The sequence below is a fragment of the Pempheris klunzingeri genome, chromosome 13, assembly GCF_042242105.1.
Source record: "Pempheris klunzingeri isolate RE-2024b chromosome 13, fPemKlu1.hap1, whole genome shotgun sequence".
Lineage (NCBI taxonomy): Eukaryota > Metazoa > Chordata > Actinopteri > Acropomatiformes > Pempheridae > Pempheris > Pempheris klunzingeri.
This window is the reverse complement of record NC_092024.1, coordinates 22,113,753-22,137,065: the sequence shown is the minus strand read 5'-3', so window position 1 is coordinate 22,137,065 and position 23,313 is coordinate 22,113,753. Positions and strand designations below refer to the sequence as shown.

General features: G+C 40.6%; 1 protein-coding gene across 1 annotated transcript; it reads left to right on the top strand.

Annotated features, from left to right (window-relative positions):
* The first annotated feature begins 4,607 nt into the window (after positions 1-4,607).
* Positions 4,608-21,283, top strand: dnaaf9 (dynein axonemal assembly factor 9). The gene is made up of 37 exons (XM_070842084.1): positions 4,608-4,757; positions 5,537-5,616; positions 5,792-5,917; positions 5,997-6,121; positions 6,543-6,639; positions 6,805-6,911; positions 7,049-7,126; positions 7,475-7,576; positions 8,163-8,218; positions 8,305-8,440; positions 8,811-8,892; positions 9,139-9,175; positions 9,275-9,359; positions 9,445-9,521; positions 9,633-9,677; positions 9,831-9,876; positions 9,972-10,083; positions 10,340-10,410; positions 10,602-10,649; positions 10,747-10,837; positions 11,104-11,207; positions 11,440-11,583; positions 11,787-11,872; positions 12,068-12,169; positions 12,859-12,976; positions 13,059-13,147; positions 13,344-13,478; positions 13,801-13,926; positions 16,065-16,102; positions 17,102-17,237; positions 17,578-17,664; positions 18,383-18,489; positions 18,799-18,873; positions 19,709-19,896; positions 20,050-20,115; positions 20,753-20,846; positions 21,090-21,283. The coding sequence occupies exons 1-37, from the start codon at positions 4,702-4,704 to the stop codon at positions 21,194-21,196; spliced, it is 3,459 nt and encodes a 1,152-aa protein (XP_070698185.1). The 5' UTR covers positions 4,608-4,701; the 3' UTR covers positions 21,197-21,283.
* The last annotated feature ends 2,030 nt before the right edge of the window (positions 21,284-23,313 follow it).

Below are 23,313 nucleotides of genomic sequence, written 5' to 3'. Positions count from 1 at the left end.
TTTCATGTTTGTCTTGAGTCATTTTGTATATTCTATAATAATTGCCAGATGCAGCACAATAACAAAGACAGATGTGTAAATAAAACATGGATATAACAGACTGGTGTGAATACAACAATGGAGCAGACCGGCTGCAAATACAGAAATCATCTTGAACATATTAAATTACGAGACACATTAAGTTAGTGGCTGAACATAAATCATTTAAGAGTTACACAATTATTGCTATAATGAACTTTAAACTTTGTTTTTTGATGCAGCTGTATCAGTTTTTGGCATCTGATGTGTGTGTCTATGAATCAAACTATTAGGCAATCAAGAAATCAACTCATAAATGTCATACCAATGAGGAAGTCCAAAAGCAAATAAAATCTGCAGCTGCGAATCTTCTCTTCCTCCCTTCTCTGCTCCTCTCCGCTCTAAGCAGATAAAAATAGAAAATAGAAAAATCCCGGATATACTTCTGTTTCATTTGGAAAATCCCCACCCCATCACCACCATTATTCACAATGCAAATTTTGATAATCACTGAATATTTGTTAGACAACCTTGACCGCCTATGTCGGTAGAGCATTAGTCTTAATTTTCTAATTGTACATATGATTTGCATGTGTTGCATTTGTCTAGTATGAAAATAAGTAAAATCCCTGCAGAATAGATCCCACATAATTAAATAATATATATAACTCTTCTCCAACATCATCTTAACAAAAATAAACTGATAACATTAACTGCAGGCCTGTTGTACTGCATTTTAAGGTGTTGCACTTATTGTGTTCACCCCTCTAACAGCCTGTGGGAACAGAAATCAAGCATCTCTTAATAAGTAGTTCACTTCCAAAGCCCCCTCCTTCCTCTCCTCAGTCACTTTCTTCCTCTGCTGCAGCTCCTGCACAGAAAATCTCCTCGTTGAGTGGGAGCGACCTCCGTGTGAAGCTACCAGTTTGTTGATTCCTGTGAGCAGTTCTTTGACCTGAGGATAGTTCAGTGCACTGCGGGACATCAGCTCATAATAACGGCTCCCACACTTCTGGACGAGCCCCTGGAGGGTTGCATGGGCTCCAGCCACATAGTCGTCAATGCTCTGAGGCCTGTGCTGGTTGCCATCAAAGCGAACGAAGAGGACGATGGCGTGCTCTGTAAAGTCTCGCCCAAAGATCCTCTGCAGTTGCCCAAGCATCTCGCTCTCGCCCTGGGTGAAGCGCCCCACTTGGAGCACCAGCAGGAAGACGTGAGGTCCAGGTAAGGACAAAGCCAAACAGTCCTTGACCAGCTCCAGATTCTCCATCCCGTCCTCGTCCCAGAGCTCAGGGGTGTCCACCAGAATGAGTCGTCTCCCTGCTGCAAACACCTCCTTTCTCTCACAAGACAAGGTGGGCTGAAGGGGTTCATGACTAGACTCGTTCACTGAGTACTGACTGCCTGCCTTCTCTAGAATCAGATTTAGAGCAGAAGACTTCCCGCTGCCGGAGAGACCCAACAGGATGGCTGACATCTTCTTTGTGTTGTCATCTTAAAGCCAAAAAAGACGAGGACACTTACTGTTAAAAAGCACTTTCAGGAAAATCACAAAATATTTTTTACAAAAGGCAGAAATGAAGAATACAGACCAGTTTACAAACACATATCTGACTATCACTGAAGCATTTAGTATAACCTGCATAATTAGCCATGTTGGGGTTAAAGCATGACTATTTTTCGTTAGATACTAACTTAGATACAGTGTAGATGAGGAGCGATGAATGCCTCTATCAGTGTGTTATTGTATCACCCCCTAGTGGGAGAAGTTGCTGCATCAGAATGTCTGAAAATGTAGTTAAGCAAAAATTAGTTTTCACTATTTTCTGAATATTTCTTATAAATATTTTTTTCTAAACATGAAATAAAAGTTGATCTAGAGTATAAATGCATTCATTTAAAACTGAACACGTCTTACCATGTGTGGCACTCATCTGGAGCTGCAGCATGGCTTTGTGGCTTATCACAGCCTCCTCCAGGGTCCCTCTTTTGGTCTCATGTTGCTTTTTTTCAGCTGCCTCCTTCTTTCTTTCCTTGGCATGTTTCGCCTTCAGTTGCTCCATTTCCACGGCTCTTCTCTCCTCCTGCTGTTGAACCAGCTGCTTGAAGGCCTGCTCGTTCTCCTCGGCCTCTTGCACCTTCTGATTCAGCATCTTCATGGCTGAGTCTTCTGTGCTCCTCTTCGTAGCTTCAGTCAGCATGGTTTCCGTGTAGCCAGTCACGCCGTTTTCGGTCAGCATGTAGTCGACCATCTCGAGCAGGGCGCCCAGTTTGTCACGCGCCGCAGATGATGTGATCCTGCAGTAACGTCCATTGCTCACGTTTATCAACTCCAGCAGGGCATCGTCCAATGTATCAGCAACCTCTCCATCTTCCAGAGAGAGAATTACCAAGTATTTTAAAGCTTCAGCCCCAAAGTGTGCCTGCAGTATCTCAATCATTCTTCTTTCACTCTTTGAATAATGTCCACCTTGGATCAGCAGCAGGAATGTACTGATTCCATCTGTGCAAGACTCAAAGCAGCCCTCTAACGCCTGGCTCAAGCCCCCTTCTGTCATGTCTTCTTTTAAATCTGCATAGTGCAAGCTGACCAAGTGACCATCCACTGCCAAGTCACAGACTTGGTTGGATCCCAGCGAGCTAAAGGTTAACTGGAGGTGTTTATCTCCAGAGCTGTCCTGCAGCAGAGACTTTAAAGAGCACCATCCCTCCACCGTGGATATGACCACCATCATCGGCCTCATGCTCATCATGCTGTCTGCCAAACAACACAGCAATGACTTGTTATCATTTTGAACACACACACCAAATAATAACTGTTATAAAAAATTTGTAATAAACTGACTGCAGCCCTATTACATCTCTACATTGTATTTGCATTGCCTTTGTATTGCACCTGAAATTAACAAGTGATTCATAGCACTGAATAGGAAGGAAAACACAAATTCTAGAAAAGTATAACTTACTGTGCGACATGTCTTTTGGAGGTGCTCTCACTGGTCTGCTTCAAGATCCTTGTCAGCTCAAGATAAAACCTGAAACTGGATTTTCTGGCTCTGAAACAAGCATCACGGGGGCAAACAGCATAAGATGCTTCCTGATTTCAACCTTTTAACATGTCGCCCACTGTCTTGTTGTCAAGGAAGTGCATTCCACAGCACAACCTGAATGAACAAACTACTGGTCCAGTGCATCTTTCACATGCTTCACGTCACGCCTGATTGAAAGATCTCTCTTCCCGCTCTAACAAGCTTTGCTTTACTCACAAATAAGGCCGTACCTTAAACACACACATTCACATAAAGTTGTTTAAACAGGCCTAACACCAAGCTTAACTCTGACCTAAACCAAAACCACATCCAATTTAATTGGTTAACCTTTTAGGGACCAGCCTTGAATCCTGAAATACAAAAGGTGGCTCCCCATAATAAACATATTTCTGTCCCCACAATGTGAGTATATTATAAATATACCAGTGTTTAAAAAGTCATTTTTGAGGTGAAAATTTTAAGCTGAACCGTTTTGGGAATTTGCAAACTGACTAATCAGTTGGCATCGCTAAGTTTCCTACTTAAGTTTCCTAAGAACTTCATCAAGTTGCTGGCATCTGCACAATAGAGCCAGTCTGAGATACATCCTGTGATTGTTTTTTGTTTCCATTATTGCTGAATCAGCCTCACTGCAGATATGCAACCAAAACAAGTACACTTAGTTGCCAGTTTATATCCACTGGCTAAACCAGTGCAGTCTAATGCAACAGCCTTAGTTATACTGGCATATGTTTCCAGTATTTTGCCCACCCTGGTTATATCAATGAGGGTAGGATGACTGACAGAAGCATGTCTGTATAATGCTATACAGTTCAACATCACCACAAATGACCTTACAGCTGAATCTGCACCTCTCTAAAACAGCTACAACAAAAACTGAACATTTGAACTTTCATAAAGGGAGAATTTATTGTAGTTAAGAAGGATTAGACTGCATTAGTTTAGGTGTACCTAATAAACCGGCAACTGAGTATGCATTTTGGTGGCCATTTGGTGCCCATGGTCACTGATGACCAAAAGGAAAATAAATCTAAAACTAATCAAGAACAAAACAATAATAAAAATATATATATATATTGGTTGAATTAGCTCCTACATTGTTTTCATCATCTTCTTAACACTCATGGTAAAGTAGCGGACATACATAAGATAAGATGCATCATAACAGTGTCTGACATGGCTGTAATTCATGGAGGAGCTCCAGCTCGGACAGCAGCTGATTACTGAGGGATTGCACCATCTCTCTCTGCAGCTGCGCGCTGCTTCCTGCCGCTGTCAGAGCGGCCCAAGACAAGGCAGTACCACTGCGTAAAATGGGGGAAACCGTCTGGCAAATTCGGATACTTCCTGTTTGTTAATCGCTTAATTCGTCCAATGAAAAATAAGGTGGTATATGTGTGAGAAATATTAGTGAATTTATAAAAAAATAAGTGGTATATATTGCCACTATGTCCTGACATTATCATAATATCTTTTCTGGAAAACACTAAATTTGAAATGGTCCCATCCGTTGCTATGCTATCTTGTGTAGACGTTCTCCAGGGTGATGGAGAAGATGTAGTTATTCGGCCTGAAAATATAAAATACTGTTCGGTTTAAAACGAAAATTGTGTGAACTGTGGCAACACCTACAATGGCCGGTATACGGAGAGTCAACGGAAAACTTTCTGGAATCAACCCAGCCGTCAGGTAATGCTAATATCGAACGGTGTTTACAGGAAACGCTTCAGTGAAGCTGTCAAGCTAACCTGGCTAACGTTAGCGCCGCTGTTATGGTTAGCTAACATTAACGGTACCGTTAATGATAAATATACACGGTGGCTAACCAGCTACAGGTCACACTGCCAGTTAGCTGGTTAAAAAGCAATTTAGCTGGGCCACAACACCCATACCCCATCAGCCAAGTAACGTTAGCGTTGTTATTTTTATTGTCCAAACCCTCAAACAGCTTAGCGTTAATGGAAAACGCATTGTGTTGGATGTGTGGAAAATACTAACTACTGCATCACCAAAGAGAAACATACACCCATTAAAATTATAACGCTAATCATGACTGACAGTTCATAGTCAACCTGTGCCTCATTATCTCATTCCTGAGTATTTCATCCGCTGAAAAAAATGTCATAATTGTGATATTTGATATATTTGTTATGAGAAAAACCATGTTGTCGAAATCTGTGGCCATCACGAGATAATGAGCTCAGCACTCTCTCATAACTGTGAGGTTTATTTTTTAGTTTTTAATGGGTTCAGTCTAACTCCAGACGTCACCTGAAGTTTGACAAAAGGAAATTAAAACATGATGTGATTAGACTCTCCTTAAAGACCAGTAAATTGGACCTTGTGTTGAGGTTTTATATTAATCAGACTGCTTGGTTAAGAATTAACTTTTAGTGCCACGATCACCTGAAGTGAACCAGCAAAGTCATGACTATGCTTTTTTTTTTTTATTATTCTTTATTTTTCAGTTGCTGTCGCCTGTGTCAGGTCCAGTCTCTGCTCTGTGACGGTGGCACTGCCACTCCTGATGGCATCCTGTGCTCTCTTGGTATGTTAAGCTGTACACGTTTTTATCTTTAACCTTCCATGTCTTTATCTGGGCCAGTTAACCACACTGCCAATTGTTAAGGCTAGAGGAAACTATTTTACAGAAGTGTAAAAAAAACAAACACTATATGGTCATTTCAAAACACCTAACACATATCATTTGTTGCATATTTTAGGAATAGACAGCAGGTATAATGAGGGGTGCACTGAGCTGGCGAAATACCTGTTTTACGGACTGTATGGAAGAAATCATCTGAACCCAGAACACATCCTTGAGGAATTTCCTGAAGAAATGCTGGATGGTGAGTTTCTCAAGTGTTAATTATCTGTGTATAATCATTTGTTGTGCCCTGTTTGACTCTTTACTTGTCTGCTCTCCAGATGTAATCCTGCTGATCAAGGCGGAGTGTGTTCATCTGTACTGCAACCCAATGAACTACAATTACCTGTTGCCCTACGTGTCCCACTGGAGGAACCTGCATCTCTACTGCATGACAGAGGCAGAGGTCAAAAAGCCCCCTTACTCCCCTACAGGCCTATCTCTCCTTTTAATTACAGTTCCTGTATGCTGATGATTAGTAGGAGCCTTATTAAGAGTATTTAGGCATGTTGAGTGTCCACCTAACTGCAGTTGCAGGTTGCTACTTGCTTATTAGACAAGTCAGCTTATATGTTACACATTGTTTAGACTGGCAGCACAGTGAAATCAGTATATTTATTGTATATATGTATATATATGTACCTGTGGTTTGTGCACAGTTGGCTTGGCCTGTCAGTTGTTTCACATTGCTTAGAAAACTCATAAATCAAGTAGTGATTGCCAGACCTATTTGACCCTTTGTAGGAGTGCTTGTAATTGTGATTGTTAGTCCTGAGAGTCCTTTTCCAAGTTGTTTACCCCTGTCATCTTCACACCTCCACACACAGTATGAAGACGAGGAAGCAGCAGAGGAATTTAAAATCTCCAGTTTTGTCACAATGGTCCAGGACTGCTGTCGCATCGGTGTACCTTACAGCTCCCTGGGTACATATCATCCCACTTTAATCACCACATTCATTCACTACACGTGTTAAAGACACAGAGAACAGTGTTCACATGCTAACTACATAACATTACATCTCCAAAAACTGTAATAGAATGCAGAATTACACTAACAGGCAATTATACTTGCTCTACTGTTACCTTTAGGACACATCCAGAGGTTTGATATGTTTATGGTGGAAAAGTGGCCCATAATTCAAGCATTTGCCCTGGAAGGCATCGGTGGAGGAAGCTTCTTTACGATGAAATACAAGGTACGTAAAACCAATAAGAAAAAAATAAGACAAATATTGTAACTTGATGTGTGAAAGCTATTCAGTGTAAAAGAGCATTACACTGTATATGTAATCCTACATGTTTCAGTTTATTTTATTGATTCCTGCTTTTCCAGCTAATGGACATGAGTGAGAAGCTGTGGCAGGTTTACAGCAGACTTGACCCAGTGTCCCTGGATAACGTCCTCACAGAGGTACAGTATCAATGATGTTCTTTTTTAATCGGTTCTAACGTTGACCGAATTCTGTTGCATTCAACCACAAGGCCTATGTCCAGAATCAATTGTAGTTATTGTAGTAAGAAGGATCGATATGAGTGAATAAATATGAATGGATATTTTTGAATCAACAGTAATTATTGTTCTTCCTTGTCCATAAAAGTTACAGTATCTAAAGCTCAGCATACACATACGTCAGTAGAAGGATAGATTAAGTGACATTAATATTTTTAGGCAGATGAAAAGTCACATTTAGGATGTGAAAGTGTGAACATGAGCTTGTAGTAAGATATGTACTCTTTGGTGTTGGTTGTTGTATTTTAGGATTTGGTTAACTTTGAGAAGCAGTGGAGCAGTTTTTTCTCCAGCATGGATCTGGAGAGTCATCTGTCCATCCTGGAGCTATCTGAGGCACAGGCAGGAGAGGTATGTTTGTTTAACAGAAATCTCTGGATCATAATATATTGCCTTTTAACAGAATCACATTGAGATATAGTCAGACATTTTTATAATTATATTGGTAGGCAAAGTTTTGTCTAAATGAATAATGATAAGCTTATAAAACTGCTTTAAATGAGATAAAACATTTTCTTTTTTTTTTTTTTACATTTTCCTTCTTTTAGGTTAGAGCTCACTATAAATTTTGTTATTTGGTTCAAAACAACTGAAAACATAGTGCAGTGTGAGAGAGGTGCATGAAAGGATTATGTGTACAGTATGATCAAAATAATGTTTTTAAACAGACAACTCATAAATTCTTCATATATGAGTAGTTTTCATTTTAGCATCATCCTCTTTGTGCAAATTGAACCTGGGGATGCAAACATAGGTGGAGTGGACAGTAGTGACTAGAAGGATATCAAGCCAGTGTCTGTTTGTGCATTTGTTTTAACTTAAAGTAGTTAACAATTAATGCAAAGAGCATTTTCAAATGCTGCTCTTCAATATCTGGTTTTAGTAGTCAGCAAAGTGCACTTGTGTCCTCATAAAGTGTACTCTCATCAATCCACAGGCATTCCGTACCTATTACTCTCATGGACTGATGTCAAGCAACATCACAGATAAAAGGTAACCCTTTATATACAACAGTGCCTAAATACTGAAATTAGGAACAGAAAAATATGACTGCTTAATCAAATGTTTCTTTATTTCAGTAAAAGTCAGCAGCCCTTTGTTTTGTTTGGGAAGCATTCCTCCCTGGAGGATTTGGAAGGGTATTCTTTCAACTTTCCCTCTGAGAGTCATCAGGTCCGCAACACAGGGCCTCAAGGTTCTACAGCCAGGCACATGGTGAGAAGTCTGAAATAGAAAACAGTCTGAAAACATGATGGTGCTAACACTGTAAACTACTTACATTACCATAGGATCCCTGTTAATAGTTGTCAAAGAGGTTAGTAGAGTAGAGGATGTGCCAGCATGTCAGATGATGTAATGATGTAATTTTTCCTTCATCAATCAATCAATCTTTATTTATGTCATGTGTCTTACAAATCACTTTGCTCAAGTCAAAGGGGAGAACTGACCTGCAGCACCACCTGGTGACTTAATTTGGTACAACCAGCAGTTTTAGTGGTGTGCAGAGAAGGGTTTTGACAAACACTCCTCCTCATTACCTTCATCTCTTGTAACTATGTGACTTGTATCCTTTTTTGTTCATTAGATTCTGCAGTGTGTGGCTCCTAAAGGACCTCTAGCCTGCTCTCGAACCTATTTCTTTGGGACCACCCACACGCCATTCCTTGGTGAGGTTTTACTGCACGACTTTGCTTAATATTGATCAGCTCAAGGGGAACCCTGCTGCTTAACCCCTGCTGTTTAAAACCAGCGATAACTAACCCCACCAAACTGAGAAATGCTAGTGTGAAATGCCGCTTTGCTCGGAGTTAAATGCAGGGTCCTTAGCTGGTCTGGGGTTAAGTGTAATATGAGACACCCATATTTGTTCATCAGTATATTATTTGCTTACATTTGCTGTGTCTCACCCACAGGATATCAAAACACGGAACAAAAGAAAACAGAAGTCTTGTAAGTGATTTAATTTTGCATCCCACTATTGATAAAATGGCCAATGTTAAATGTAAAGAATGTTTGAATGACACAGGGGTTGTTGTTTTTTTCTTTCAGACTTTTGTCACAGATTTATTCTGCTGCGGTTCAAGCAGTCCTTTCAGGAATCAAGTGCTACTCCTGTAGCTCCAGCGCTACCAAGGTAAGAAAAACAACATTTTAACTTCATCTTACAACATAGACTTTAGCACATACAGTTGCTCATCAGGAAATGTTTTTTGTTTTAGGCAAAGGATGTAGCAGAGAACACCTTTTTAGTGGCTTTGGACTCAATGAATTTAAGTCAGTACCGCAGTTCTCTCAGGTACAGATTGATTTTACTTTTTTCACTACTGTCCACTAAATGAGACTTTCAGCCGAGCTTGAAATGAAATGTATTGTTGGAATCTGCTGAATTATTTTTTTATCGCCTCAGGTCCAAATGTGAATTCAGCATTCAAGCAGTGAATAAGCAAGGAAGGTCAGTTTTAAGTCCTTTTTTTGCAATGTTTGATACGTCTGCTTGACATTTTCATTATGTTACTTGAAAAATCCAAACTAAATTGATGCTTTCGTAAAAACCTTTCTGTACACAAGTAATTTCACACATAAAGAACCTCTTTGCTATTTTCAGGATCATTCCTCTGACTGATGAAGAAAGCCGTTATGTAGTAAAAACAGTAAGTTAGAGAAACATTTTTTTAACAATAATAACAATGAAATGAGTTATGTGTTACATTTTCGTCCCGACCAACTGGACTGTTTTTTTTCTAAGGCTTCCATGGTTGTCCATGACATCCCCGACCTGCAGAGAGAGGGGGGGGATCTGGGCTCTGTGGTCTTCTCTGAATCCTTCTTGGAGTCCAGCATCAACATTCAGCAGAGAGGTACAATATTGATTCGATAAAGTCTAATAAGAATGGATTGCTGATTGATTCCACAAAGGAAATTTGATTTACATAATAAGCAGGAGAAAACTACAGCTCACTGTTAGCAGAAAAAGGCAAAAGTCGTTTTAAAACAACAGTCTAAAAATAGCCCATTTCCTGCCCCGAGGATCATATTTGTGATTCATCTTCAGTGTTTGTCATTCTTTGGCTTTGCTGTTTATGCTTCATTTTGAACAAATTTCCACTCCTGCAGATGGCACTGTGTCCTCAGACAGCTGCTACACCATCCTTACTACAACTGTGCCTCGCTACGCCTGCTGGCTGGTATGTGTGGAGCTGAAAATCAAGATACTTAGTCTAGATTAGTCTAGATTTTTGTACAGTTAAAGTTTAACCAAAATACACATTTCAGTCTCTATCCAGAAAAAAGTTTCTTAATTACATAAATAAACAGTGACATTTTTTCCAACATTGTGTGTTTGTTGGTAAATGTTTTATGGTGACATTGTTTTTAGATGGAATCTGATGTCAAGCAATCTGAGCAAGCCCAACATCTTACTAAGGTAAGTTCAGAAGCTTCATGTATCCACTGCAGTGTATGAATACATGTTCATGTATGTATTGTACCTGTAAACATGACAGTATATGTGTCTTTAACAGTCCGAGGAAGGCACTTGTTTGGGAACTGCTTTGACTCTAGCAGATGCTGCGTATGTGTTCTCCAGCAGCCAGCTCTCCACACCTGAAGAAGGTGACACTCTCCGTTAATATTAACGTTTCTGATATGTATATCCATACACAGTGACTTAAATTGAGTTTAACAGCAGTATAATCATCAATTCTTGGAATATTAACTTCACCTGAAACTAGTTACCAAAGTCAACTGTACACCACCATGTAAATAAGAGTATGGCTAATGGTTTACAGTATAAGATATGTTTTTATTCTTGTTAATGTGGTGAAGAGTTTTCAGTCTACATCATTTTTGATTTTTATTTCTTCAAATGTTCATCTTAGGGAAAATCATATTCTTCTCTGAGGGACTCCTGTTTCTTCATTCTCAATATGGAAGCATCACCCTGTCCAAGGATCACATCAGCACCATCAAGTTCTATGATCCGGTAATATTTACAGTTGTACCATGTGATACGACATGCAGTAGTCCATCTTTCATCAGATCACATGTACGTTTCTACACAAGACCTGCTTTGTTGTTACCTTGTATGTAAATTATTTAAAAAGCAGTTAGTTTTTGCCTCCCTATAAAACCACTGTAAAACATATAATATGACTCAATATGCAGTTGAATTTCTAGTAATAATTTGTGGGGTTTGTGTGTCCTCTTCTTACCAGGACTCCAGTGCTGTGGCGTCTGTTTTTGTGGAGTATGAGAGCAGCCTGCTCCCCCACCTTCCATTCCCTCTCCACAGCTCTGACCAGTGCTTGGTCTTTGCTCTTCAGCCCAGGTCTAAGAGCCACAGGGCTTTCTATTCCAAGGTAAGACCACTATCTAAAATAAGAAAATGTGCAATGAAGAAAACATGATAATAAAACATGTGTAATAGATCTGTTTTGAAAATGAAAAAGCTGTGCAGTTAGTGTTTGCAGGGATGAACAGATAATACACAGAATGAGTCACATATTGAAGCTTTAGAGCCAGCCGACTGACATCTTTTCTTATGTTTCTCTCTTGGTTTCAGGTTTTGTCTGTGTGGCAAAACTCTGAATCTAGACTCACTCTGCAGTTGGTGGACCAAGAGCACCTGACCTGGAACCAGAAAAACATGTAAGATAACTTCATCTCCTTTACACCTTAGGTTCAGCTTAGATTCCCCTGCAGGGTCTATGGACTGTGTTAACATAGTCTGTGATTCTGTTAAGAAATGAATCAGTCTTTTAGATGCTATATAAGGTCGGCAATTAAGTTAACTCTGTTCATGAAATAACGACTAAAGAAACTGCACCGACTTTTTTCTCTCAGGCAAACCAGACTGCAGAAGCTGCACGACAGTCAAGAGCCACCAGTGGCCAAACGCAGAGGCAGCCTGAAGACTTCATACTCCCAGCTGCCAGAGCAGGACATGTTAGTACACACTCAATTCAGTGGACCAAACAAGTAATAAAACTTGATGCTAGGTATTGCTTAATCAAGAGTACCTCCTCCCAAAATAACATTTAAGCCTGTGATCCTTGATCCAGTGTATTCATCATTGGTGGCCATTCACACGTGGACAGAAAGTATATAAGTCAATGTAGCCTCATCATCTGGTCTAGAATAAATAATGCGCATAAATGTTTTGTGCAGCCATTATAGCTAAAACAAATATAACTACATAACTCTACACCTTTTGGCAGCTTTTTTCTCTTCCCAAATCTGCCCTAAATCTGTCACCTGGTATAATTAGACATCCAAATGTTTTAAGCATTTGCACCACAAATATACTGCACAGGGCTTATAAAAATGAGTCACTCTCTTTTGCGCAATCTTGCACGACCAGTCTCATTTTTAAGTTGTCTCTTCCCACAGACATAAAAACCGATATTGTTTTTTTTTTTTTTTAAATAAAAATGTCCACTGAAAATACAAGTAATGAGAATTGAAGAAGTGGCTGGTAGCATACATTAAAAAACGTAGCTGTAAATGTGTTGCACTCATTTGTTAATTACCTTACAAATACATACTCGGTCCCAAAATACTTTCTTAATCTTGTCATGCCAATGAGTTGTGACCTCATTTCTGCTCACTAAGTGCTGCATTCTGATCTATGCCAGGTTTCTTCAGCACTTTGCCTTGAGTAGTATTGGTCAGGAGCCCATTCTATATGACCACCTGGGGGTGCTCTTCCCCTCTGCAGAGCTCAGGAATCCTGTCAGCAGTCAAGGAGACAAGGTGAGCATATAGAATTAGGTGCAGGTTTTAAATTCAGCGGATATAGTTCAGATCTGACGTGGGCTTTGTAATATATGAAAAGGTTGTCGTTACCATCATCACTGGACTCCCGGGAAGCCATAAGAAGAGACTCTGCGACTTCCTGGTCCAGTTGAACAAGGAACATGGAAGGTGAGAGAGATTTGATCCAACAAAGTGTCTTTGGTTTCCATTTTGCTTTTGTTATATATTTTGCTCTGTCATCATCTTTAATCTTATATGTACTGTTTCATAATGATATTATTAGTATAAAAATCATTATTATTATTATTGTTGTTAGAAGACCAACACAAAAGATCCCACAGTTTGCTAATCACTCCATCCTTAGGTGGGTGGTATACAAGCCTGGTCCTGACAGCTGTGACAGCTTCTCAGCCTCTCACCTTCAGCAGTATTTGTCCAGCTTCCTGGAGAGCCAGAGAGGCCCAGGAGGCAAACCCCGTCTGTTAGTGCTCTCACCTGGGTAAGAAAACCCGCTGATCAGCTTGATACAACTGGAAACTGAGCAGTCAGGACTCATTTAGTAGAGCAGAGCTGAGCGAAATAAAAGCACTCCTTTTGTAGAAATACTACAATGTGAATCTAATAATATCTGATTATTTGATGTCTTGAATATTAGCAGATCTCAGCGTCTGTATCTTTTGAGTATTAATGATTTGCTGGGCTATTGGTATTCAAACATAAAAATAACAGAGTCTTTGAAGACATTAGAAAAATAAAAGACTGAATTAATTTACCGTTCTTTGTCAGTATGTGATGACTTTTTTCATTTCCTACTTGCACAGATACACAGATGTTCTGGATGTGGTCCAAGCTGTGCTTTTCCACCCCGACCCAGTTGTCCAAGCTTGTTTCACCATTGGTGCTGTAACTGCGTGCGTGGACCCTCTCACCTCCTGTATGGAGCACAGGTGAAATGTCTTCCTCAACTCCATCTCATCTCTGATGCTGTTAAAAGGAAACAGACAAAACAAGCTGCTTACATCCAACCACTGCTGATGCTAATTAGCCATTTCAGAAAATCTCACAATTTCTATCTGAAATGACAATTCCTGCTTCCTGATTTGATTCCCAGAGAGGAAAAGTAACATTTTCTTAAACCAGAGACTATGTGATGTGTGATAGATGACAGTAACATGTCAAAAGTTACAAAATTGTTTTGTTTGATGAGCTAAATTCAAAATCAAATCAATTCAACATCCATATGTTGAACTTTAGTGTAAGATAAAGACAGTGAACCGTCTGATAAAAGATCAGTAATGCACTTATATCCTGTTCTCATCCAAAAACAACCAATTTGCACCGAATGTAGCAAACTCAGCTCTTCAATATATGTCAAAATCCTGCAGCTGCTTCCCAACAAACAAGTGTTCTTTTCAGACTCTTAGTGACTGTAACACTTTTACTTGGAAAGAGACAAATGCCAGCTGTGTATTAAGCCATATGTTGACCTATTTTGCAAAGTTGAAGAGGATAAATAAGCTAAAAAAAAAAAATACCAGTGACAGAACCAGAAATTCAAATGTTTTCAAGTAACATATGGACAGACCAGATGACAGACATGATGGATGCTGATAAATTGTTCAAGCACAGGAGGTTTCCAGGACGAGGTTACATGACACTTTTAGCTATTAAAACTCAAGGCTGATTCTCTCTTACAGAGAGGATCAGTCCTGCATTTAATCTCACTCTCCTTTTGTTACAGGCTTTAGATGTAGCTTACAGAGCTTCTCACTGCCGTAGATTGACTGAGCTGCTCCACACAATATGACATACCACTCGCGGTAATAGGCTGTTTTCCACTGCACACCAAAGCTGGGTTGGCCCGTAACATTTTCATACACTTGAAGTCAGTATTTATACAATATAATTGTGAAACTACTGCTGATACTGGTAACTAGCTAAATTACATTAATATGATTCTGCACTGTAACATTCATGAGCACTGGAGCATATATGGAGGAAAAGGTTATTTTAAGAAGACTTGCACATTTATTTAGACAGTGTCTAGTGAGCTGAGCTTTAATTTAGCATGGTTTGGATCCTGTGCCATAGACATGTTGTGATGACCCTGCTGTCAAACTCTGACAAGCCCCACTTGGCTCAGCAGTGGAAAAAAATTGTAATAAGCGGTTTAGTCAGCAATGTGTTAGCACTGACTTTTCCATTTGAGGCATCTTCAACAAGCCCCTTCTTAGTGTCTGTTGCCATAAATTGTGTGGAGGTCTGTGGACCCCCACTATGGTGCTAATTGGGTGTGGTTAGCTCAGCTTAGGCCTGACCTGCCTGTCAACCCCCTCAGCATAGCACTCTAATCCCCCAGGTCTACATGTGCGACCAACACACCCTCCTCAGTGAAGCTCATCAGTCAGTCATGATCCATTCTTTGTGATAAATGTAGACAGTTCATTACATCAGGACAGGAAAGATAAATGCCTTTCAAATTGCTGATCCCCCCGCCTGCAGGCTCCCTAAGACCTTCAGGGGAGGGTCTGTGGTGGATGGAGGGGGACTTGGCTCAGAATGGTTATTCAGAAAGTGGTGTATAACACTGATCGATTTGAAAACTCAGGATAAATTATGTTAAGATTAAATAAGATTACAGAAAGCTTTTACATTGGTCAGTTGCCAGTCATAGTCATGATGTCATCCTATGAAAAAAGCCTCATGATTGATAACCAGATTGCCGGCCAGGGGCCATAACATGGAATTAGCTTGTTTATTGCTGCGCGTCTTTGGCAAATACCCATTAGTCATAAAAAGAGTTATTGTTAGTGATGATATTGTGAAACAAGACATGGGTTAAAATAAAGAGGGCCGTTAACTTAATACATCAAAACACAATTCTAGTAGGTGTGTCACTCAGGTACAAAAACCTTTTTTAACATAATCTATCCACAAAGCAGCAGTGGCCATCTCAGTCCAACTAAACTCACATTTGACTGATGGCTTGCAGTGATGCCTCACACTGTCCTGTACGTCCTGTATACTGTATGATACATACTGTATGTTTTACCTGAGCTCGTCTGCTTCTTGTCTGTCTCTTTAGGTTTGCGTTCCCTAAGCTGTTGGAGCAGTGCAGCCAAGGTAAGTCCTGTCTGTTGCATCGGTCTGCCCTCAAGTTTCTCAGCGACTGAAAACATTCATGGAATATGAGAGAAGTCCATCCTGGATGTTTTCTGCCGTGGAATACTGAGAAAAGACTGATATTCGTTGATATTGATTATTATTGAGTGTAAGGCCCTTCAACACAGCCTTTTCGATTTTTCTCAAACAACTAAAACAATAGTAATTTTCTCAAAGTGGAACACAGCAGCAAATCAGAGTAATACGTACGACAATGCTTTGTTGTTAGCTTTTTTGACTTGTGCAAAGTGTTGCAGTGCCATTCACCCTCTAGCAGCGCCATCCTCCACCTTTCACTGTTGAATAATGCAAAATATGAATTTATTAACATATTACACAAATATGGTGTCATTGTGTTCTGTGGAGGTTCGCACATCTCACACATCTACATTGAAATATCATGCACTCTAAGTACATTAACATTTGCAGGGTTTAGTTTGCCACACAGAACCTGCAGTGACGGTGTCAAAAAATTATTTATTGTGCATTTATTCTCCATCACTGTTGTGGGAGCACTGCAGCTAGTTTTGTTTTTAGATCTTTTAGTTTAACACACAGTTAACATTCAATCTTGTATTCTGAAGTGACATATTGAAGATTTGACTTGGGTTTTCTGCCACCATCTTTGCCATCTTTGTTACTGGAACCAGAAAAATCTCAATTTGGGCAGCGGGGAGGAAGTCTGGATGGGTGGAGCTGAGATGGAATGGGTGGGGGGGCAACCAAAACAGTAATCTGTTGTAGAATTACTTATTATGCCTCTTGTATCTTACCAATTGTTTAGAAGGGATCACAATGTCAATTTCACCTTTCAGGTAGAATACAGTAGCATTAAATCAAACCAAGTGTAAAATACGGTATTTCTGCAGTTGCTACACAGCTGTGGTTTTGTATTTTCAGGAAAGTGAGCCAGTTTTCTCTGGAATTCATATTCCCTTTTTGTGCCTCATTTTATGTCAGGTATTGTGAGTACAGTGGTGTTCACCGGGCTGACAGCAGAGCAGAAGCACCCTCTCATGCAGCATGTTCAGCAGTTGGTACGCTCTGCCAACCCCACCGCAGCCTTCATACTGGCAGAGAGAGGAGCTGTCACCAGGTAGGCGCCCACAGAATTGTGATCAATGCCGCAAACAGTCATTTAACTGCTTTTATCTCAGCCTAAAATATTCACTCTAGGCTACATTTTATTCTGCTTTTTTAGTCTATGTCAGAATCTGTTGGGTCAGAGCACTGTTCAGTTAAGCACAGTATGTCATGAACACTTCCCAATGCATCCTGTACGCACAGAATAGTTCTTTTTTGTCACATCATGGATAAAGGACACTTTAGTGATGTTTCTTCATGTCATATTTGCATATCTTCATACATATTTTGTGTGTTTAAGTGTTACGCATTCATTGTTTCTTCTTTTTTTTTTTTTTTTTTTTATTAATTAGGAATGAAGATGTGAATCTGATATTTTCTGAAAGCAGCTTCAATGAGCCACAGATGCTGAGAGCACGTTATGTCCTCTACCCTGGATGGTAAGACCCTCATCCTATGTTCCACTTTACTGGTTGTAACCCCTGTGTGTCCTCCTGTGTCCACACTCAACCTTTTTGCGGATGAGCAACAGATTGGCGTTGATTCCTGTCTCTGGGTTCCTCAGTCCTGCCTTGCCTCCCTCCCTGCGGTTTAATTGCCACTCGGCTGCAGTGGTGGGGGTATTGACTGCTGATTGCTGTAAAGCCCCTCAGGGCATCTTGTGTTCTATCACCAGCTGCCTCCTGGCAGCACAGTAACAAGCTGTTGGCCATGCAGTTGCCATGTACACAGAGGGGGTCTCCTTCCCTTTGGACCTGGTCCAGTCAGCCTTCATGCCACAGTGGTCAGCCTAATATGAACCTCTGCTAAATCCTCCTGTCAGATCATACACTGGATATCTGGCCAGAGTCTGACCCTTTTGATTTACTCATCTTCAAGCTTTATTTTGAGTGCATGTGGGCGTGTTTGAGATGCTTGTTGCACGTCTTTAACTCTTTGACCAAGAAGACCAACAACAGTATCTATCTTTTCAGATAAACCATACACTTCTACACTTCTACAGTGCTACCAGCAAATCAAACGCTGGCCTCTTTCCTGTGGGCAGCTGGTAGTGTAAACAACTTTCCAGCCAAAGACAAAATGTAGCTCAAACATTTGGCTTGCTCTAGACTTAACTTTCTCACTATTTGTGTAACGTGCACGTGTTCTGTGTTTCAGGTGCAAAGGGCGCTTCTTCTCTGGTTCTGGGTCTGTGGTCCTCACTCAGCAACGCTTGGATTTTAACAGGCCCCTAGAGAGGCCTCTATTTGTCACCCGCTGTAAAGGTGAGATGGAAAGGACTTCTCCCCCCTGTTTTTTTTTTTTACTCCTACACGTGACAGAGGCTCCAGATACGAGCTGGCAGCATTTGAGTATGATTACATAAGCTGTCTTTCCCTCCAAATATGGAGACAACTGAGGTCTCAAAGTAATTGTCTGCAGTTGCTGTGAAATAATCTGTATTTATAGGAAATGCTCTTATTGCATCTTGGCACCGACTTTGCTTTTCATTGTTAACTTTAATTAATAATTGTTAAAACCCTAAAATTTGTTCCACCATACTAACCGCAAAAACTCTTATAATTTTTCTGTAGCATTCAAGTCATCCCTAAGGCCAAGCCCCTTCCAAGGAAATGTGTACAATGTTTGGGGGAAAGTCAAATTTTCTGGTAGGAATTACATTTTTCCATTTAATTTTTGGTTTATAAAGTACATGGCTATGTTTGCTTACTTTTGAACATTTCAGATCAGATTTGAATTCCAGAAACTTGCTTTTGTTAAGTATTACTTAACGAATGTGACTCCTTTCCTTGGTAAATGTTTGACCTGCATTTGCATTTCCCAGTTTTGGGAATTATTAGAGAAAAGGCTGCCATCAAGGCAGGCAAGAAGCTCCTGACGGTAGGAATACTGCTCGGTTGTTGCTCGGGTGTCTGGTGTTTAGAATTCAGCTCATAGTCCACTGCTTTGGTTTCCTCCACATAGTTTTCTCACACTTTTTTCATTTGAAGACCTGTGTAGTTGTTGCATGAAGAGAGAGTGCAGGTGCCTGTGAGGAGATGTGAGGAGATGTGCAGAGAGTGTGCCGATATTTGGAGAGAGCTGGGAAGATAGAGTAGTGTGGAACGAGTGTGGAGACTGAACTGTATGATCCTTATCCTAATACTCACATTCCTTTAGTGTCAAGTGTGTATCTCAGTCACTGTCTTTAGGTTAGTATCATGTACGTCACTTTATATTTAGTTACTTTAATTTTCGTATTCAACTGTTGACATTCAATACATATTTTACATTGAGTCAGGACATATTTGACTTGTTTTATCTTTTACCACACGTGAGTTCTGTGAGCCATTTTGGGAACAGAGAGGTTGTATGGATGTTAAAACATTAACACCCCACCAACACCATGCTGTTACCATATGAAGCTGCTCTAGCAGGTGTTACACAAGGTGTGAACTGTATGTGCGACTTCAATGAGAGCTCCTTCATCTCTGGAACTTCCAGACTCCGACCAACTGACGGAGGTGAAGTACAACACGGTGAGTGGGAGCCTGATCATCGTCCCAGACCAGAGCAATGACCCTCTGACCCCGGGCCCCAAAGAGACCAGCATGTCCTCCTTCCTGGTCTTTGATGGCGTCGGCCTCACTGAGGATGGAATGAAGGACTGGCTCAGACTGTGCGCCAAGCAGGTACACATTTAAATAGCCCCACTGTTTTTAATAGCAGTGCACCCTGACACTCACGAATAGATCTATTATCATGGGTAGCATAAGTCACATACTGTATAAGGAAATAAACTGTTGTGTTACCACAAGGTTGTTGTTTCTGTTTGGTGTTTACAGAAGCAGACGAAGAAGCCTAAGAAGACAAAAAATAGTCTTTCACCACAAGAAATCAAGAGCATACATGTGAGTGTATTTATGTTTAGAATATGATCATTCTTATATTTACCAGAGGTGGAATTTGGTGCTGACAGAACTGCATCGAAGCCGGAGTTTTGTCGACTTGGAGCAACGTTTTGCACCTGCTTTGTTTGTGCCTATATTGAATTACTAGCGTGCAAGTAATGCGCATATGCACTTTGGCACTGATGGTATCGTGCTTGGTGGCTGTCAGAAGGGTAGCAATGTGCCAGCACAAGGCTGAGAAGAAGAACCTCTTTAACTATGTAATCATGGAGGTAAACAGTGCTGTTTCAAAATGTGTTTTGCAAAGGTGCAGAATGAAGTGCATCAGTCACATTTGTTAGGCCCTGGGGATAGATGGATATGTTTTGTGATAGACAGTGAAGGTAAACATAACTGTGTTTATTAGAAAACTGCACAGGCTACCTTGTAGGTCTGCTGTCAATAAATGCCACTGCACAAGCCAAAAGAGTATCAAACCTTTGACGTCAGACACAAGCCTCACCAGACATTTGTCACTGTTCTCTTGGTGGTCTGATGCTTGTCTTAGAGAGCTCGGGCTGGGTCGGCGACAGTTATTGATGTGGGCCTTTTCAGTCAATAAACTTGACTGAACTTGATATCATGTGTTTCTGTTTAGATGGCCAGGCACTTGGACCCACTACTACCAGGCTACTTCTACAACGGTTATCAATACGTCAACATCTTTGGAGAAAAGAGGAACTTCCATCCCAGTATCCTTTTCACAGTGGTTACCTGGTAACTTAACCTTAAACAGTTGTGTAAATATAGTAGATGTGTTGGTGTAGGTAATAAGAGTCAAGCTCTGTGTTGGATAAATAATAGCTTTTAAGTTTTCATAGTAGAATTGACAGATATAAATAGGAACGTAGCTTTTTGACCCAAAGAAATCAGTGGTCGTGATTCATTATGCAGGTCTGCTAGCATCTGTTTCCCTTACACTGCTCTTACTGTAGACATGGACGAGTTTATCAAAGAGTACATCATCGAGGCCAACAAAGACATCGAGCTATTCAACCGGCAGCTGGACCTGCAAGGACAGCCGGACCTGTTTGATCCGTGATCGAATCTGTCTGTATGTCCACTGCCTCCATCTGTCTAACTCTAAGGGAAACACTGTGGGAGGGACAGGGAGGGCACAGGGGTTATGTACTGAACACTCCACTAGAATGGTCAATGTGTGTTCACACCACTGCTGCTGCGAGAAGTCCATTCATTATCTATGTACTATGTCACTTTGTTTCCTAATTAGCTGATATAAAAAGGTTTGGGCATGTGAATTTAAAACAATGACATCACCCATCAAAAGCCAGTTATGTCTTGGCATGGCCTTACCTCCCAAAGCATCTCCACTGACTGTGCAGTTAGCACTTCGGCAAGCTGGGTATCGTGTTTATCAAATGAAAGTGGCAAATTGGTGTAGTCACTTCTGTTAATTCAAACGGAGACATGTTTGTCAAGAGATGAGAGTTTCTCACAACTGCAGACAAATGTGAAACATAACGCAACACAAGACTCCATCTTTAACCCGACGTGATTATGCCGCAAAGCCTGCAAGCTATGAGACTTTCACAATCGAAGGGAATTTCCAACCGCACACTCCTACAGCTTGTGCATTTCTGTTTATCACAGTTGGCAAATTAATGCCTCTATTTCTGGACACGCATGGATAGCCGTGTGATTCTGGTGGGCTCCCTAGTGGGGTTTCTCAAGAATCGCTCCTCCTCTGTTGTCACCCAATCCATGGCCCACCTGTTATTTTGTCTGCGTGCCACGCTGCAGCAGAGGGAGCGCTTGGCCATAGAGCTGTAAACATTGGACAGCCTGTTGGCTGCAGACAACTGATGAATGATGCCATTAATCACATAGCTAAACACCATCCCAGTTCTTTATTTTAAGACTCCTAAAGTGAATCTAATGAAAGTGCAATAAAGCAGACTTCAATTCCTGCAGCAAAGTGTCGTGGCTGTCAAGAAATATATTGAATCAATGAGGTTATATGACCACCAGGAACTTTTCCTTGAAGCACTGTATTGTGTTTATGATAATGCTGCTAGTTAAAAGTGAGAAAGCAGGTAGACACAGAAAATCAAGCTAAGCGTCACGGCAGCCAGGTGTGGATCACTCATTTGACCATTTTGGTCCAAATGTCCATTTGTTGTTGCGTCTGTGCATTGTGTTAACATTCCCACGGTTCTTTATCTGTTGGGTCACTGCTCTTTGGTAGGACAAGGGGGAAATGAAATAATATGGAAAAACCTTTCTTCACCTTACTGTTTGGTTTGGTTTGGGTAAACATGAGTATAGCCTGTAGTGAAAGGTAAGGCTTTGTATCAGTGGTGTGGTGTTGCAGAGAATCAGACTTGATGTCCTGTTGAATTAGTAGTTATGACGCTGTTTCCTCTGCGATCGTGTGTCACACTAATGTTCTATGCATGTCTTCCTCTTTTCAGGGTTCCTACACAGGTTACAGAAATGCTACAGAAAATGTGTTTCATAAGTTAGCAGTAATTTCTGTCCTTTGCACAGCTGCATAATTGGGTAGCATAAGACCCACTCAAATTCTAGATTGTGATATCCAACTAAACAAGCGTTTCAAAATAAAAGCTTGGTAAATCAGTGGCATTTAGAAGTTTAAAATGGGTGGGGACCCTGCTACAATCTCCGGAGGTTTGATGGCTTTTATTCATTATGGGGTCAGCAGTGTACCATGTAGACGAATTAACAAACACAGGATCATTTAAATGCACATAGAAGTGTGCGCATATCGCTGCTACTACAACAGTACTATATATTACATTAGCCTTTGTGCACTGTACCAAAAAAATCACATATCAAACAAATGGAGATGTTTCTGCTAAGAGCATATTCTAAGTCCACAATCTATTTCTATAGAAGAGAGGGGAAATGCTTGCTAGTGAAGTGTTATTCACTGTTGTTAGATTTGAATCTAAGATATTTTTAGATCAGTTTTTATTTGTCATGTTTTACGTGTCTGTCTGTCAGTGCTGTCAGCAGCCAGTAAAATTGAAAGAATTGTTTTAAGCTGGCAGGCAAACCTAGAGTGATAACATTGTTAGTAAGTTGTTCTCCCCCAGACGACCTGTGAGTATCTCTGCAGACTCAAATAATCCTGAGCCTGAACTCAACCTGACACTGCTGGCCCCATCCGTCCTCTCA